The 19,881-nt window shown below is 37.3% G+C and overlaps 1 protein-coding gene across 1 annotated transcript in view; it reads right to left on the bottom strand.

Moving 5' to 3' along the window:
* Positions 1-19,881, bottom strand: part of efcab7 (EF-hand calcium binding domain 7) — a 45,374-nt gene that overhangs the window by 12,476 nt on the left and 13,017 nt on the right. The window contains exons 3-10 of the mRNA XM_062978228.1: positions 19,446-19,657; positions 19,177-19,263; positions 13,806-14,001; positions 9,655-9,764; positions 5,114-5,255; positions 4,158-4,267; positions 2,630-2,787; positions 2,338-2,471 (exon numbers count right to left, since the gene is read on the bottom strand). Of these exons, the coding sequence (XP_062834298.1) occupies positions 2,338-2,471; positions 2,630-2,787; positions 4,158-4,267; positions 5,114-5,255; positions 9,655-9,764; positions 13,806-14,001; positions 19,177-19,263; positions 19,446-19,657 (1,149 nt within the window). The remainder of the gene's footprint in view (positions 1-2,337; positions 2,472-2,629; positions 2,788-4,157; positions 4,268-5,113; positions 5,256-9,654; positions 9,765-13,805; positions 14,002-19,176; positions 19,264-19,445; positions 19,658-19,881) is intronic.

Genomic DNA, 19,881 nt, shown 5'->3' on the forward strand with positions numbered 1-19,881 from the left:
ATTTAAAGCCAGAATTAAGAAAGCACTGCAGATCTTTAAATTTCTAGTGAGGCTTTTGCAGTCCTATCCAAACGTTGGATCCATTTTATGTGCTGTAATAAGTTTCTTGTAATAATTAATAAATTCATCTGCCTGACATCCATATAAGTTAGAATAAATTACTATCCTGCTTTCCCTAATTTGTGATAATGAAGACCAAATAAAAAGGGGAAATACTATTTGCTTCAGTTCTCACCTTTCATACCTCACCTTTCTCCACTCTACCCCCAAAGGCTCAAAGTGGGGTATTGGGGCAAATACTAATGGCTGTAGAGGAAAAGGAGGGCTCAATCTGCACGATGCCCCCCGAACCAGAACACAAACCAGTTAGGGTTCATCTTCCCCTGATAATGAATGCCTTGACACCACTTTAAGTGCCTTGGCTCAATGCCATGGGATCATGGGAGTTATAATTTTATAAGGGTTTTAGCCTTTGCCAAATAGAGCTGGTGCCTTACTAAACTACAACTCCCATGACTCCATAGCATTGAGAAAAAGGGTTAAACTGTTCTAATTTTAAAGTGTAGATGTACATCCAGTTAGGTATGTTCAGTTTTTTAGGGAGTAACATGAAAGCTCAGAATTAACCTCAAAATGAAATAAATCACCTATATATACAGAACAGTGATGCATTCATTTTTCTCTACAGCAGTGGTTCCCAACGTTTTTTTGACCAGGGACCACTTTGTCCAGGGATCACTCTCCAACATTAGTACCAAAAGGGCTAGAAATTAGTTTTTGGTCAACTTTAGATTCGGTTTGGTTATTTGGGGTATTGATTCAGAAAATTGCATTGGATAGACCACATCAGCACTAGTTTCTGATACAGAACATATGCCATTCAGTAGTTGTCACCTGTTCACCCACAGAAAACCATATTTAATAATCTAGAGCTGATGTGGTCTATCCAATGCAATTTTCTGAATCAGCACCCAAAATAACCCCAGGAACAGGCCTAAAAACAAAGACATCAAGAAAAAAAATTTGGTTGGGATGTTATTATCCATAGTATTTACGATGAGGCCGCGAACTATATTTTAGCTCTTGCGAACCACCACTGGTGGCCCACAGACCACAGGTTGGAAACTAGTGCTCTACAGGAATAACATCAGAAGACAACTTTAAAAAAAAACCCAAAAACTTCATAACAAAAGGTCCATCCAAATGATACAGAAGAAGAGCTAGCTGTGCTATCAGTCAAATGGAAGAGGGACTTGGTATAGTATTTTAGCAGTGCTGTACTTCAAATAGTATTTTAAGAAATTGCTAAGGGATGATTCTAAAGAGCAAGGAATGGCACCAAAGACCATGGAAAGAGCCCTGCCATTTTTAAAGATTGTACAAATTTGCCTTTGCTGTGTACCTGCCTGTATATAAACTCAGAAAGAAAAAAACCTTAAAATTAGCCTTCCCAAAATTGCAAGAAAAGAGAAGGGAGACATAGCAAGCACAACTGTTGATGTCATGAACATTTAACAACAAGATGTACTAACTGGGAGAAGAAAAAAAACCAAGATTTTCTCATTAACAAAGGACTGCTGCTTGAATGCTTACAAAATGACAAAGAAACCTTACCATAGGAAAATAGGCATTTAGATCCCCTGCAATAAATGAATACAACTATATCTTTATTGTGGAATAAAATGGCCCCATAAAATGCTTTCCACGTCCGATATGAGACTTACAGAAACTGCAGGAGCAGAGCCCATTGAGAAGATAAAGCAATGAAAGGGGTGATCTTTCCCCCCTTTTTTGTTATCCTCTAACACAACACCCCATTAAGGACATCTGACAGTCTGACCTCAGGCAGTAGCAAAATAAAGCAAAAGGAAATGGAGCTGCCTGAAGAGGGAATGAAAATGACAGCCAGGGGACTAAAAGAGCTGCCTTTGATACTACAGAGGTGGTATCTAATGATGAGAAGGAAAAGAAATGAATGTATGAAGAAATAAAAAGTAGTAACAACGGCACAAAGCAACTGCACATTCAGGAGTATCTGCCACATTCTGCTTGAGATATTTATATTGATACATAAATGTATGATACAGTTGATACATTTTAATTAAATATTATATGGTGTATTGAATATGTTTAAACCACATAAGCAGTTAATTGAAAATTAAATTATAAATGTATGTGTCACCTTCCTTCCACATAGCCTCTTTCTTGTTAATATACTATGGAATCAGCATTTCTGTTCAATCAAATATCCAGTTATCTAAATAGTATTTGCATATTCAGCTGCAGTCATTCAGTTAAATGGGGATATATCTACATAAACATACATTTCAATTTTACCTTTGCACATGGCCCAAGTGTTTTTATCACATTTCTCACCACTAGTTCTCATTTCAAAGAAGTTGTATTCTTCCAGGCTGATGAAGCCATTTCCATCCAAATCAATCATTTCAAATATTTCTGATAAGACAGCTCTGAAAAGATGGGGAGGCAAAAGAGTCCAATAGATCATTTGCTGTCATTGTCATTTCATTTGTGAGACTCATCAATATAGGAGACTGTTTTGGGGCAATAAATAAGAAAAGTATGGAGATCAAGACTGGAAATTTTCACAAAACTTGGTTTGCCTTACCTGAACTCTTCAGTAAGCACCAACTTTCTGCTGCCATCTCTATGTATGAGTTTGGCTTCTCCTCTCATTTCCTTTTTCACTTTTTTAAACCTACATCCTGTGGTAAAAGGGATTAACCAATAGCCTCCGGCACCAAGTTCCCCTTTCCAACCAAACACCTATGTGAAGAAAAATGATAAATATGGGATATTCTGATTTTCTAAGGGCCCTTTTACACATGTAGTAAAACTCAGAAGTAACTGGGATTAAAAAGTGGGGGTGGCTAAACAACATTTGTGGAAAGTGTTTGGGGAACAGCTTTTCAGTTGATAACAGGAATCAGGTTAACAGCTGAAAAGCACCTGTTAGAAAGATGCGCTTAACACCTGATTCCATCCCCCAAAATGCACACCTTCGCATGACTGTATATCCCTGCAGCCATGGAAAAAAACGTGACTTTCTTCCCACCCCCCTGTGTGGACTGTTCCAGAGCATGTGCACATTTTAAAAGCCTGAAACAGCTGTCAAAAAATGGAGCCACAGACACACAGGTGGCTAAAGAGAAGCACAATTGGAAAGCAACTAGAACTCTCTGTAGCTATTCCTTTCTTTCTTATAATATTAAGCAGAGCTTGAATTAACAGTTGGGTGAAGAGAGAGATAAGAAATCTGCTTGTGTGTATGTTGGGATCTTCGCATGTGCGCATATGAAGTCCAGCACATCTTGGGGAGACTTTAAAAAGAATTCCGTAAGATGTCCTGTGTCTGCCCTCCATCTTGATTTGCTTCAAAGGCAGACGTGAAGATGGTGAGGGACCATATCCCGGGACTGACAGGTCTGTGTGTGGACTTGCTGTCAGGTCTAGGGATTTTTTGCCCCACTTTCAAAACCCACATTTTGATACTGTCTGAAAGTGCCCTAAAGATATCACCATTACATGACATGTATTTCAAAGGTTTAGATATTGAAATCATTCCTTGTGTGAAGACTATAAAGCCTAAAATAATTTAAATTAAAGATAATGAAAAAATTAAAGTGAAATATTAGGCACAGAAAATGGAAAGTTGGCTCCAAACTATGGGCCAGCTACATTGCCACATAATGCTGCTTAACTACATTGAGTCAGATTATATGGCAGTGTGGCCTCATATAATGAAGCTCAATGCAGTTAAACTGCATTATATGGTAGATGGAGCCTATCACTCAAAGGTGCTTTTTTTTAGGGATGCCACTGTATGCTGCAAACAGAGTGAATATACATTGTTTGGTATCTGCAAGTCTGAGGTGTGCGTATTCTCAGGACACTTTTCATGTTTACTGCCTAGAGCTGGTATGCAAATAGTGGCTCTGCATAAAAGTATCATATGTTCACCTTAAAAAGGCTTAGCATTTTATTAATAGTGACTCAGTCACTTTCTTGGATAAAAGGCTTTGTAAACTTTAGTATATGCCTTTATTATGCTCTATCCCTTATTTTAAGACCTGGTGCAGAAATCAATATTAAAATGGTTACTCCTTTCAATATAATAGACTTAAAATGTTTCTGACCTCATTATTGTGTAGCTCAGTGAAGCTCACAAGCTGTAAGTAGTCTTCTGTTTCATTGTCCTTAAATATATATAAAGCTGAGTCCACTGCTAACCATGGTGAGCATTTCTCTGCAAAAAGTGACAAAATCATAGCTTTAGTTGTTTGTTTATTTGTTTATTTATAGCGTCTTTTCACCCAATGTGAGGCACAAAGATCTAGCAAAACATTTGGGAAGTTTTTTTTTTAAAAAAGCTATAGTTCTAGGACACAAATAATAATAATAATAATAATAATAATAATAATAATTATTATTATTATTATTATTATTATTGTGCAGTTTTCTGGCATTGTATATTTCTGCCGCTTCAGTGACTGTTCATTTGGATTTTGGTGATTCCGTAGCTCACTTGTAGATGGATATCCAGAATCAGCAGCATCCACCGCGGTCCTTTTTATCCTGGGCGACGACCGAGCCAGTATAGACTTCGTTTTGATTTGATTCTCCATAATGCTAATGGGTTAGGTGCTGACAAAATTACAATCTGCCAACTGCAAAAGGCCACCCTACTGGGATCTGCACGCATCATCCGAAAATACATCACACAGTCTTAGACACTTGGGAAGTGTTCGACTTTTGATTTTGTGAAACGAAATCCAGCATATCTATCTTGTTTGCTGTGTCATAATAATAAAATAATAATAATAATAATAATAATAATAATAATAATAATAATAAGATAATAATAATACTTTATTTCTAGACTGCCTTCTCTCACCATGGGGACTCAGAAAGGTTTACACACATATAAAAGGCAAACATTCAATGCCATCACACAACATCAAAATAAAGTAGCATTTTTTGTTTCTCAAAAGCAACTGAAATTGTGACTGTTCCCAGGAAGAAGGCTATTCTCTGTGCATCTCATTTGGAAATCTAAAAGGCCATTTATTTTGTAAAAGCTACATATTCTTACCTTCCATTTGGTCAAGCTTTATAGGCTTAATGGTGATACATACTGTAGACGTCTGGGGTAAGGACAACTTGTATTTATGACTAATTATCTCACCATTGTCCTGCAAGAAGAAGCATCCTTTGGAGTATACAAAGTGCCATTCCTAGAAACAAAATAAATAAATAGGACAAGAGATGTTACTCTGTTAGGCAATGATTTGGGTAGTCAGTGAGCCAAGTGCTTCTGCTGGTGCTGAAATATTAGTACTTTCCTCCTTTTTGGGTGATTTATTTGCTAAATTGACTTTAGTGTATATATAATTTTATAAAAGTTCATCAGAGTTTATAAAAGTTACTATAGTTTCCATTATCCCAGCCCATAGTTAGTAGCTAGATACTGGGAGTTATCATGCAAAAATTCACATTTTCAAGTTCTGAGGCTAGTTGGACAACTGGGAATATGGACCATCTAATGCAGCACTTCTCAAACTGTGCTCCTCTGGGTGTTTTGGACTTCAACTCCCAGAAATCCCAGCCGGCTTACCAGCTGTTAGGAATTGTGGGAGATGAAGTACAGAACATCTGTAGAAGCACAGTTTGAGAAACACTGATCTAATGTATGCATCTTGAGCTTACCTTCAAGTATCACCAATATCATCCTATAAGTTCCACTTTTCTTTATAATAAACTCAAAGCTAACACTAATCTAAACTAAACAACTGAAGACTTGGATGTTTCCAATTTTTTATCCTGTATTTTTGTTTTAATTGATATATTGTATTACTGTTTTATCTTTTTATAGTTTGATTTGTATTATGTTGCCTATATTTTGTCCTATGTTGTTTGGGCCTCTGCCCCATGTAAGCCGCCCCGAGTCCCCGCGGGGAGATGGTGGTGGGGTATAAATAAAGTATTATTATTATTATTATTATTATTATTATTATTATTATTATTATTATTGTTATTATCTTTAAGGCAAGTGGGTATTACTATTTCTCATCCCAGATGGTAACTGAAAAAACAGCAGCTTGTTAAAGCTGCCTTTGCAGTTAAGATAATACTTCAGCCAAAAACATCCTTTCTCACAGTAGGAGCCCCCGATGGCGTAGTGGACTAAAGCCTCGTGACTTGAAGGTTGGGTTGCTGACCTGAAAGCTGCCAGGTTCGAATCCTACCCTCGGAGAGTGCTGATGAGCTCCCTCTATCAGCTCCAGCTCCATGCGGGGACATGAGAGAAGCCTCCCACAAGGATGGTAAAAACATCAAAACATCCAGGCGTCCTCTGGGCAACGTCCTTGCAGACGGCCAATTCTCTCACTCCAGAAGCGACTCAAGTTGCTCCTGACACGGAAAAAAAAATCTCACAGTATACTTTCTTTGCGATTATAATGTATAGGTTTTCATTTTATAAATATCCAGTTTAAAATTTAAGGTTTAACAAGCAATTTTTGTGGATATTTTACCATATTTGCAAACGCAGAGGTAAATGGTTGCAATGTCGTCCTTGTAGAAAGGCACAAGAAAACCAATCCCTTGCCTGCTATCTTCTTAGGAACCATAGGGTGGTGCTATTGGCTCCTTAATCCAAGACTCAGAGATTAGCTCTTTTCCAAGTGATGTTTACCCAAGGTATAGGTAAGTATATTTCCGTTTGCAGCAAGATGCATGAAATGGAAAAATAGATTTTTTTTTAATTATAGGGGAAAATGTATGCAAACAGATGTGACCAAGTAAGAGTATCACAGTGATGTAACATCAAGAAGGTAAAATATATTGATATTATGACCATGGCTTTCAACTTGGGATGCAAATATCAGAACTACTATGCATCTTGCTTGGATATTTCCACATAGCCCCTGTTGAAATGAATTTTGAAGTGGTGTCTGCAATCTTACCCACACTTACGGCATGTAACCATCCAACGTGGAGGGTTGTAATGCACAATGCAAAAGAAGTCCACTGCTTTTTTCTACATGCATTGCTTAATATAAATCATTATGAGAATGGTTGTATCGCAAAAGGTTTCAGTAAATATGCTGAAATCCAAAAGAAAAGTCAAACTCAATGAAAAATAAAATATTGGTTTCTGGCAACATTTGCCACACCTTGGAGTGCAACTGCATTCACGAAGTACAACTGAACAGAATTGCTTTTCTAAGTTTACAACACTGTAGATCTATTTTATTTTCTTACATATTTATTTCCAGTGGTTTTATAAGAATTTATTCCTGCATTCACCATATGCTACCATTTACAGTATATTTGCAATTGACTCTTGTTCTTTATAACATATAATTCTAGAGCTTTCTATCTTTAGGGAAGTACAATAGGCTAGAGCAGGGTTTCTTAAACTTTTCTACTGCTGACCTCTTTTCACCTGAATTTTTTTACATGACTGGGTATATAAAATAGTTTTAAAAATCAAACATTTGCAAGGGCTGCTAAACAGGTTGATTTTCCTTTTTACGAAGTACAGCTGAAGCATCTTCTGCAGAGTTCACTGTAAACACTGAATGACAGATTTCGTGTAAATATCGAAAACAGCCACTAGGTGATACTAAGAAAACTTTTACTGTTGCCAATTTTTTCTTAACCCCAACATTTGAGGTTGGTACTCTCATGGGTCCCCCTGGGGGAGAAGAGCAATATATAAAATAAATAAATAAATAATTTCTGTCGTAGTGGTCTAGAGAACCACCAGAAGCATTTCAGATTAATTAAAAACATTTATTATATGCTGCCAAACATTACAAAACAGAATTAATGTAAAACAATACTAAACATGTTTTTTTACAAGACTGACAGATGAGTCAAGCTCTATTTCATTTCCGAATATATTTTGCAAATGTTACTAAAATTTTGATGTAATTAAGTGTTTGCTTTTTTCCTCTATAACATGGTCAGATCAAGGGGTGCTTTTCTGTTTTAACTAAGCCCCAATTACAGTAGAGTCTCACTTATCCAACATAAACGGGCCGGCAGAACGTTGGATAAATGAATATGTTGGATAATAAGGAGGGATTAAGGAAAAGCCTATTAAACATGAAATTACATTATGATTTTACAAATTAAGCACCAAAACATCATGTTTGACAACAAATTTGACAGAAAAAGCAGTTCAATAATAATAATAATTATTACAGGGTACTGTAATGTAGTATTTATTGTATTTACGAATTTAGCACCAAAATATCACGATGTATTGAAAACATTGACTACAAAAATGCGTTGGATAATCCAGAACGTTGGATAAGCAAATGTTGGATAAGTGAGACTCTACTGTACAAGAGAAAGTATGTGCCTATTGATGTTAAACAGTGAATATGTGAAAGTATAGGGAAGGGATATGGGTCTGAGGATGCTTACATGAACATTTTACAGCCAAAAATGGTTATTAATAGCGGAAAGGGAAGGAACCCAGATTAATTATCAGTTTGACTGTTCACTAATAATACTTTAGAAAGGCACTATTCATTACTAATTTATTAGACCATTGATACAGAACCAGTTACTACTAGTAGAAAACTATATATTTCTACACACAACATATTACTCTTGAACGTACTGGAATTACAGGCTAAATTGCACAGGGGTTCAGATACCTAAACACACATAGACACATAAATCCTCAGAGAGGATGTTTTAAAATTTTAATATAGAACAAATGTCACTGTCTAGCAATGTTAAAGATATAAAGGACTTCGGAGTTCAATAACAAATACAGAGTTGTTATTTGAAACAAAAATGTAGCTCAAGAGAACAATCAGTTCAGTCTTCTAGCTGCAGTTATATTATGTGGTCATAACCATTCTTTCTCCCTCACACAAAGGTCTCAAGGTACACATTTTTAATGTATCTTAGTGGTTTCCAGCTAATGTTTTATATTTCTCTAGCTATTATTTTCTGTTGAAAGAAAACTAGTAAAGGCCGAATCAGGAAAGGGAAAACAAAGGGGAAAAGATCAATATTAACACTCTACAAATATTGACTTAGCAAAGTGACTTTGTTGTCTTTCTCTCACAGGAATGGATATTGAATGAATGACTTATTTAAAATAAATTACTTGTAAAACTTATTAGTGTAAATAATAGTCAATATTTTCAGGCTACAGCATATATTTACCAATTAATGTCTTCTGATCTGGGTAGGTTTGAAGATATTAATTTTCAATTATCCTTCCTATAGAGAATTGTGATACATAATCTTTCAGGCTACTTAAGCATTTAAAGTACTAATAAATTATTCAATTTTGCATTTCTCACAGAGTCATTAACAATTTTATCCAAGACTGATTTTCTTTATGGAAAACGTGGTTTGTTCTAGCAAACCTTCACACCTGAAAAATGATCCTAAATAATGGGATGTCAGCAAAACCAACATAATATAAAAATGTTTATAGTGTTTTTCAACCAGTAATGTCTGTGTGCTATACTGCTGCCCTTGACAAGCAGTTAATAAACTATATGCTGCAAGAGAAAGAAACATTGTTTTCTATTTAGAATGTACCATTTGCACCTGGTGAGGGGGAGCACAAGTCAAACTGAATTAACAGACAAAGTCTACCTTTGTTGTATTTGCCTCTATCAGCCTTGAATTTTTGTTGTAGCTGGCACCCATATGGATAGTCGTAGAAGCACAGGTTTTGTAACCTGGAACTGAAGAGCATCTCACACCTGCAACAGTTTTATTTACTTGGCTGTTATTTCATGAAATGCAGAAATGGTTAAATACACTAAAAAAGAGAACTTATTTTATAATTAATCAGCTTTCTGTCCTTTTGAGCCAAATGATAAATATGCATAGGCAGGTTAGTATCCCTTGATTTACACTAAACCTAGCAAAACCATTTGCAACTAATTTCCTGCCCAAATGACAAGTGGCAATTTACATTCAGATATTACAGAACCCATCTCATCTATTCTCAGAATCAGACTCCCCATCTTGAAGTGCCTGATAGTATTGTGAAAAATCTTATCAAGATAAAGATTTCTCATCTCAAACATTTTCCATCAGGTCTGATCAAAATATCATTGGGACTAGCCTCAATTTTTTCCCCATATATGTGGTTCTATTTTAATTTGTGAAATTATGTGAATGCACAAAGTGTGAAACAATCTTTACGTGTGCATATGTGTTGTTGTTGTTATACACGTTTAAGATTTTTCTGATTTATGGACCCTTATCAAAATATTTTCTTGGAAATATTGATTCAAGGGAGGCATATCATTCCCTTCCTCTAAGGCTGAGATAGTGTGACTTGCCCAAGGTTGTTCTGTGAATGTATATGGCCAAGCGGGGATTTAAACCTTGGCCTCTCAGAATTCAAACCATTGCATCATGCTGGTTTTCCTGTATAATATATAAGGATATTTATGCACAACCCTTCATTCTTAAACCACAGAGTAGTATAATGACTACAACATTCTGAAGGATTATATAAATGATTCCAAAAAGTTCTGGAATGGCAAGGAACCCTTTTACTCACTTACATTACTACATTCCTGTGAGCATCCTGCCTGCATTCAGAAAAAGTGAGCTAGCAAATTATAACAAGAGGAGAAAACTCATTTATCAAGGCACTAACTATAGAAGAAGATTTCTTTACAAACCATACTTTGATGATTAGCTACCATGCAAAATTTCAAGTTGCACAGGCCTTTCATGAAAGGTACACTAGGTGTGAATATAAGTACAACAATCAACAAATCATCATTATAGTGCTTTCAGTCTAAACCAGGAGTCTCCAAACTAAGGCCCGGGGGCCACATGTGGCCCATCGAAGCCATTTATCCGGCCCCTGTGGAGGCCGCTCCCTCCTTCTCCAAGAAAGCCGCCGAGAAAGGTGCGTGCGGCATGAGGGAGGAGGGGAAGGTGTGCGCCTTTCCCGTCTCCTCCCTCGCCTGGTGCGTGCCTTCCAAAGCTTTGCTTGTTTATAATGGTATTTTAATTATTATTTAATTAATTACTAATGATTAAGGGGTGCTTTGCTAGTGCTTTTGGTGCACAAAGGCAGAAGGAGGTTGGACTAAATGGCCCACGGGGTCTCTTCCAATCTTCTTTATCATCATCATCATCATCATCATCATCATCATCACAGTAGAGTCTCACTTATTCAAGATAAATGGGCTGGCAGAACCTTGGATAAGCGAAAATGTTGGATAATAAGGAGGGATTAAGAAAAAAGGCTAGTAAAAATAAAATGACTTTATGATTTTACAAATCAAGCACCAAAACATCATGTTTTACAACAAATTGGCAGAAAAAGCAGTTCAATACACAGTAATGTTATGTAGTAATTACTGTATTTATGAATTTAGCACCAAAACATTGCAACATTTACTACAAAAACATTGACTACTAAAAGGCAGACTGCCTTGGATAATCCAGAACATTGGATAAATGAAGCTTGGATGAGTGAGACTCTACTGTATTATTGACACAAAGACACAATATAATACAGCAAATATATGCAGGATTTCGTATCACAAAATCACAAGTTGAACACTTCCCAAGTATTTAGGACTGTGTGATGTATTATTACTATTAACAACATTGAGGCTGGGTGGCCATCTGTCAGGGATGCTTTGCTTGTGCTTTTAGTGCACAAAGGCAGAAGGGGGTTGGACAGGACTTAATGGCCCAAGGGGTGTCTTCCAACCCTCTTTATTATTTTATTATGATTATGATTAACATTGAGACTGTATTATAAGGTATGTGCAGTGTGCATAGGAATTTGTTCATTGTTCTTTAAAAAACTATAGTCTGGCTCTCCAACGGTCTGAGGGATCGTGAACTGGCCCCCTGTTTAAAAAGTTTGGGGACCCCTGGTCTAAACAATCCAGAACTTTTCAAATCTTTTTCATAGCTATTGTTTATGACATATCAAAACTGCATTGATTTCATTTTAGGGGAATATTTATTATTTATTTATTTCAATCATTTATACTCCGCCCTTCTCACCCGAGGGGACTCAGGGCGGCTTACAAGTGGCAATTTATGCTGTTACACTGATATACAATGAACTAAAACGTTAAAACAGTTAAAACAGTCATAAAATACAATATACAAAGTTTAAAACAATGCATATCAATTTTTATATCAATGTAATCCTGTATGTGACTGACTATAAAAGACTGGGAATGCAGTGTTATAGTTGCAAATTATTTAGATACAGATTATCTAAAGAATTTGGATCAGATGAGGCTGCTTGGGCTTATCTTGGTGGTTCTTTCTTAGTCCAGCATCTTCAGGGACACATCCAGCGGAGATACAAGGAAGGGATTCTCAGTGACTATTCCTATGCTCTACAACTTGCTACTGAGGCTGGCATTCTAGACTCATATAATCCAGTTCAATGCAATCAATCTGAATTCTGAAACTGCATTATATGGCAGTGTAGAGCCAGCCTGAGAAAGGATAAGTTGGCTATTTCACTGTCACCTTTACACAGGCAGGCAAAAGGTGGCATTTGGCTACTGGTCTCATTGGCTGCAGAAGTGGATTTTAACTAGGTTAGTACTGCATTTCTTTCATTGGGGAATTTTCAAATTATACTCAGAATTTTGCAAACTTTTAATACATTTTATGCTACAGTAGAGTCTCACTTATCCAAGCCTCGCTTATCCAAGCCTCTGGATTATCCAAGCCATTTTTGTAGTCAATGTTTTCAATATATTGTGATATTTTGTTGCTAAATTCGTAAATACAGTAATTACAACATAACATTACTGCATATTGAGCTACTTTTTCTGTAAAATTTGTTGTGTAACATGATGTTTTGGTGCTTAATTTGTAAAATCATAACCTAATTTGATGTTTAATATGCTTTTCCTTAATCTCTCCTTATTATCCAAGATATTAGCTCATCCAAGCTTCTGCCGGCCCGTTTAGCTTGGATAAGTGAGACTCTACTGTATTTATATTTGTAAGTAGTCTTTGTTTCTTGGCCGTGGTAACAAAAAGGTATAACAGAAATAAATAAAATTGTCATTTTCCAAAGATTGTTAGGACCCTCTCTTCAGTTCTAGCCAAAATGCTCAACAGTCACAGTAATGGTAGATGTCACCCACTAATATTTGGAGAGCCGCAGGTTCCCAGCCTTAGATCTCTGGAAAAGGAGCACAATTTAGTGGTGAAGCATAGTTATTGATTGGCTGATTGAACCGGTATTCCACCTTTCTCATGAGATGCTTTGAGATACAGGATTCATCTCACTATTGACTTAATAGAGGTTGACACCACTTTATCTGTCATAGCTCAACACTATGGAATAATGGGTCCTTAGCCTTTTCTGCCAAAGAGTGCTGGTGTCTCACCAAACTACAACTCCCTTGATTTTATAGCACTGAGTCATAGTAGTTAAAAGCTGTGTCAAGCTCCATTAATTCAATCGTAAAGATGAATCTACAGATGGAAAAGACACATGGGGGAAAGGCTGCCAGTTAGTAGAGACAATACAGAGTTCAATACAGAGTTCTTCACGTTGCTTTTTCAGTATCATCATTATGATTGCTAAATATAAATGTCAGAAAACCACAAACAACAAGGGGAACTGGTAGCACCACAACAGCTGGAAATGAGAGGCCAACCTGGGAGATGGATCTGTCACAACAAGCTATTATTTTACTGTTCATTTTAGAAACTGAACGCATGCGCTAATCAAGATGTTCAAGGAAAATCAATTGAAAAGACTTACTATGTTTAAATATAAATACCTTTTTTAAACATTGATCCAGATTCTGTTTTCCTTGTAGCTTTTGGTAATGGCTTTGAAACTGGAGATCTTGTCATTTCTGACGAACTCTCAAGCTGGCTTCCAAACTGCTGACACTTCAGTTTACTGTCAGCCTCCAGTTTCTCTAGTGCAGTCTTCAGGCATTGTTCATTGACTGTCATATACAATTCACAAAACTGTAAATGAAAACAGACACACACCTTGGTCTCTCAAGTATTTTAAAGGAAAAATAAACACAGGCACGACTAAGCAGAAAAAAGATCAATAGGTAAAGAATATTTTCCTCTGGAAGCACCATCCTCATTTTATTTTCATGAATCACACTGAGCGCTTTCAAGTGAAACAGTAAAATGGAGCCATGATTCAATGAGGAGATCACACATCCAAGAGAAAATAAAGACAAAAAGTTACCCCAAGGTAAGATTTATACTACCAAATACACTTGTGGGAAGACTTGCTTTTCATTATCATGGGTGCTCACTCTGGCTGAGTATGATTGTCTTCCAAGAGTACAGTCTTGGCGGTGGAGCCATAAATGACTATGAAGACCTATTTATGATCTTTCACAATGACATAACCTTGAAGATGAAAGGCGATCACAACAAGGATTTCCTTGACATGCATTTCTCTTGGGACGTTTCTTTATGCCTTTTTATACTATTCATGGAAAGACTTGCTTTTTATGTCTAATTTTTAATGGATCAAATGGGAAGCTCTAATGAACAATGTAGTCACTGTATACAGACAAGATAAAACCCTGAGATAAAATAAACAAACCAAAGATGTGAACACAGAATGAATAGTTATATTTTTATAAAAAGATACTGCTTCTGTTATACTCACAAAGATAATATTGTGATAGCTGGCTCTACATACAGTGTAAAGTATTTGTAACAAACAGCCTATGAGCATCTCACACCCTGTACTTGCAATTTCTCCCATTTCTCTTTGCTATAAAAGGGGTGCCCCTATATCTGCACTACAAACTCTTGAAGTAAAAGGCAGTCAAAAAGAGACTTTGGTACAATATTATTCTTGTTTGCAAACTCTCTATTTCAGTCATGGCAAAATGTGACTCTCCAGATATTGTTTGACTGCAACTTCTAACATCTTAGCCAGTGTAGCCATGATGATGGATGACGGGAGTCAAACAACTAACAATATCTAGAGTGTTGTGCTTGGCCCTACCTGCAGCATCACTGCTGTCATTCTCTAAGTATTCATTTTGCAACAGTGTATAGATCCTACTACTGTTATAGCCACACTTTTGATGAAACAGGAAAGAGCCTTCTTAATAACCTGATCACATTGGCCACTTCTTCATCCCACACCCTGGATCGCCTAATTTATCCCAAACTCCATCCCAACGGGGGGGGGGGGGGGGGTGTCTGCCTCCCAGCTTCCCCCATTGATCCCTATGCAATGCGGGAAGCCTCCCTTGTTGCCGCCACAGCGATACATGTCAGTTCCTCTCCATTTGTGCCATGGAGCCCCATTGGAAGTAGCTCTATGTCATAGGATGGGAGCTGGTAGGTTCTGTGAGGCGAATGGAGAGGAACCAGGATATGCTGCCAATTTTAAGTCAATCTGATGATGTCCTTGGTGGCCTGCACAGGAGTCTCAGTTGGCTCCCACTGACCTCTTTTGACAAAGACCTTGGTAATTAACAGGTTATGGCAGAAGGGAATTCTCATCCAGAGAGCCTCATCGAACTACAAATTCCAGGATTCTTCACAATTGCACTGTCACTTCAAGAGGATCCATAGAACTTTAATAGTATAGAGTGAAAGGACCTTGTTATTCATTATGTTGGTTATACAGTAACACAACCTCCGATGATGCTATGGTACTCCATGTGAAAAATCTTGAACTAGGTTGTTGAAGAATTCACAGAACAGCGGCAATTCATTTCTCCTTTCACTCACAGTACTTTGCATCCAAGGCATAGCTTGTGATAAGATATTTATAAGTAACCACTACATTATCATATTAATAAGCATATCTCAAATTCCAAACCATTACACCTTTCATTGTCAAAGGCCAACTACATTGGGCTGAAGGTTTCAACATGAAAAGCCATTCTAATATATCACTACTAAAAAGGCTCCGTTTATTAGTTCCTGACATACTGCCTTTTCTCTGAATGCCTGCCATCCCTATATCAACTGATTATCACATCGTTTCACATCTACATACATAATGGAATATCCTCCAATTCAGACAGGATGATACCAACAAAATAATGTGTATATACTACCAGGGGTAAATCCTTCTGTTGCAATCTCTATGTTATCTTGTTCAATTAACTTTTGTCCAGATTGATTGTTAGAATTTAGATGACAGGGACTCATTGGTTGGGTCAGAGGAATGGTAAATGCCTCAACCCTGTCAGAGGAAGGTGTTTGCTGCTTTGAAGGAGGAGGATGTTTGTCTTCTCCTGGAGGTATGTGAGAATTACCATTCTTTCACCAAGTGCTTGAATGCATGGTAGCTGGGCAGATTCAGAAGTTCTTGAAGGAAACAGATTACCTGAGACCATTTCAGTCTGGTTTCTGTGTGGCCCACAAACAGATTCCCAGAGTATGGAGGAAAACTAAGATCATTGTCATTTTAAAACCTGGTAAGAATGCCTCCAATGCCAGGAGCTATTGACCAATCTCTCTCTTATGTCATCTATAGAAAGTATATGAGAGGATGCTACTAAATTGATTAGGACCTGTTATTGAACCCAAGCTTATTGGCCAACAAGTAGGTTTCAGACCAGGGAAAAACTGCTCAGCTCAAATTCTTAATCTGACTGAGCATATTGAGGAAGGCTATGAAAAAGGTTGAATTACGGGAACAGTTTTTGTGGGCCTTACAGCAGCCTATGACACAGTGCAATATAGAAAAATGCTGCATAAAATCTACCATATTATCTGGGACTTTGACTTTACAAAAAACTGTCCAGACCCTCCTGGAAAACCACAGCTTCTATGTGGAGTTTCAGGGCAGGAAAAGTAGATGGAGGAAGCAAAATAATAGTTTTCCCCAAGGCAGCATTCTTGCACAGACCTTGTTTAACATCTTCACAAACGATCCGCCACAACCACCACTCACAAAAAGCTTTATATATGCTGATGACCTTGGCCTGACCACACAAGCAAAAGATTTGAAACAGTTGAAAACCAACTCACTAATGCTTTAAAAGATCTCTCCAGCTACTACAACGAGAACCACCTGAAGCCTAACCCTGCCAAGACACAAGTGTGTGCTTTCCACCTACGTAACCGTGAAGCCAACAGGAAACTGAAAGTTACTTGGGAAGGTCAAGAGCTCGAACACTGTTTCCATCTTAAATATCTTGGTGTCACCTTAGATTGAACACTAACATATAGGAAACACTGCATGAACACCAAGCACAAAGTAGTTGCACGCAACAACATCCTGCGGAAACTTACTGGCAGTGTATGGGGTGCAGACCCAAAATGAATAAGAACATCAGCCCTGGCCTTGTCTTACTCAACTGCTGAGTACGCCTGTCCTGTCTGGCACAATTCTGCCCATGCAAAGCAGGTGGATATAGCACTGAATGAAACATGCAGAATAATCACAGGATGCCTTAAACTTTATTTACCTGTTGATAAATTCTACAAGTTAGCTGGCATTGCCCCCCCTGATGTGCGATGGGAAGTTGCTGCTAACTGTGAGAGAAATAAGGTCGAACATTGTGAAACCCATCTATCAGCCTCCTCCCAGTAGACTCAAATCAAGGGAAAGCTTGAGAACCACCACTCCTCTGAATGTTCCTCCAGCAACAGCAAGAGTATCCCTCTGGGCAGCTAAACCAGGCAATTCCAACTGGATGGCCTCCCATGAGGGTCTGCCTCCAGGGGCAAACCCAAGAATGGGCAACTTGGAAGTGCCTAAACAGACTCAGAAGCAGAGTGGGCAGATCAAAAGACAATTTGGCAAGATGCCACTACCTGGAGGAATCCTCCACCTTGTGTGACTGTGGAGCAGAACAAACAATTTTGCATATGTATGCTTGCTCACAATGCCCTGCCACATGTACAGAGGAGGAGTTGTTTAAAGCAACGGACAATGCGGTCGCTGTTGCCTGGTTTTGGTCTAAAACTATCTGGCTGCTTGTGATTCCTTTATTTTATAATGTTTAAACTTATTTATTATGCAATGCTTTTGACACGAAATAAATAAATAAAGTCTAGTTTCTAGACAGGATGTTATACTGAGAGAGCCTTGGTTGCTCTGAACAATTACCTTAGTCTGGTGAAAAGAAAAGGAGAGTGCTACCTGCTGATCTTCACTGATTTATCACAAAATTTAGATACCATTGGTCATAGTTTTCTATTGGACTGGCTGCATCAGGTAGAAGTAGGGGGCACTACTGACTCCTACTTACAAAGATGATTCCTGAGTGGTATAGCGGGACTCCTGTTGAGCTCCATGGCCATTGTGCTGTGAAGTGCCACATGGTTCTTTCTTGTCTCCCCTTGTCAATTTCAATATGAAACTTCTGGAGATGTCATTAGGAGTTTTGAGGTTGGGCGCCATCAGTATATAGAAAACACTCAGCTTTTCTTTTCTTTGTTCACAGAGTCAGCTGGAGTTTAAAATTTATAGGAGCAATGCCTGGATGTTTTAATGGGTTAGATGATGGCCAGTGAATGAGCTGAATCTCAATAAAGACAAAGGTACTGTGGATTGGTGGATCTCAGATCAAGGAATTAGGTAAACTACCTGCCCTGGATGAAGTTGAGTTCTCTTCAAGTTGAGTCAGGAAATGGACACTTTCCTTCAAAGTGCTTGAGACTTGCTTGAATTTGTCTTCCTGATCATAATTTAGCCATAGGAGCCCATCCCAATTAAACTAATGCAATGTGTTCTACGTTGGACTGAGTGGAAATCCAGTTGTGGAATACCCTCTTCTTGGAACCCTATTGGAATCAAGGCTGGTACCATTTCACTGTCAAGTGAAAACATGGCTTTTATTTTATTAAAACACTGGGGCCCAATTTTATCCAGTGTATGGTTAGAACTCTATTACATTGTTCAAAAATTGTCTGGTTTTATATATTTTAGTCTTAAATTATTTTTATTATTGTTTTAAGCTGAGCTTGTTGTAAGTTGTCCTGTAATCTTGAGATGCAGGGTGAGATGTAAATACTTAAATGCATAATAATAATAATAATAATTATAATAATAGTAATGGATTTATAGCCTGCCTCTCCCTGTGGCTCTAGGTTAGATAAAACAATATTATATGACATACAACAAGATACACAGAGTTAAAATACAAGTTAAAATCCACTGATGAACTGCGGATTAAAATCCACAACTTAAAACTATACCTTGTAGTAGTCAAACTTGCCATCACTGTTAACTTCAGCCAATTCAAGAATTGCATTAACTTCATCTAGAGTCATTTTTTCACCTCTCTGAAAAACAATATCAGTCTACATTACTGAAAATGTATGCATCAGTATATTATTCTATAGTACATAAAATGTACATGGTTAATAAATGCTAAATACATTTCATTTGAAATATAATTCAACTAGAATATGTATGAGCCATTATACCAACACAACTTTTCTAATTACCCTCCTTGGTCACTTACAGTTGTAAGGATTCTAGAAAGTTCACTATGGAGAAGACAGTCATCATTATTTGTATCTGCATTTGCAAATGCTTTAAGTAGCTCTGTACTCTTGGTGGGTTCTTCTTGTTTTAAGATGGAACAAAAATCATCAAAATTAAGTGTGAAAGTCTGGGGAGTCCAATATTTATCAACTGTCTTCTGAGATGGATTTCTTCCCGCTTGCTGAAGTACTGCATAATAAAACAAAATAGTTGCATGTATTCATACTGATAATAGTTTTGTCAAAATAGCCTGTATGGATGCAAATCCCCTTTCCGAATTCTCTTTTTCTATATACTAATAGCAAAGGTCCAGGAGTCTAAAGCCAGAAAATTTAGACAACTAGTATTCACTCATTTAGTGGCATATCAATTCTTGGCTTACCTTCTGTATTTTACTTATTCCTGGAAGCAAG

Source organism: Anolis carolinensis, chromosome 4 (genome assembly GCF_035594765.1).
Source record: "Anolis carolinensis isolate JA03-04 chromosome 4, rAnoCar3.1.pri, whole genome shotgun sequence".
In the NCBI taxonomy this organism is placed as follows: Eukaryota; Metazoa; Chordata; class Lepidosauria; order Squamata; family Dactyloidae; genus Anolis; species Anolis carolinensis.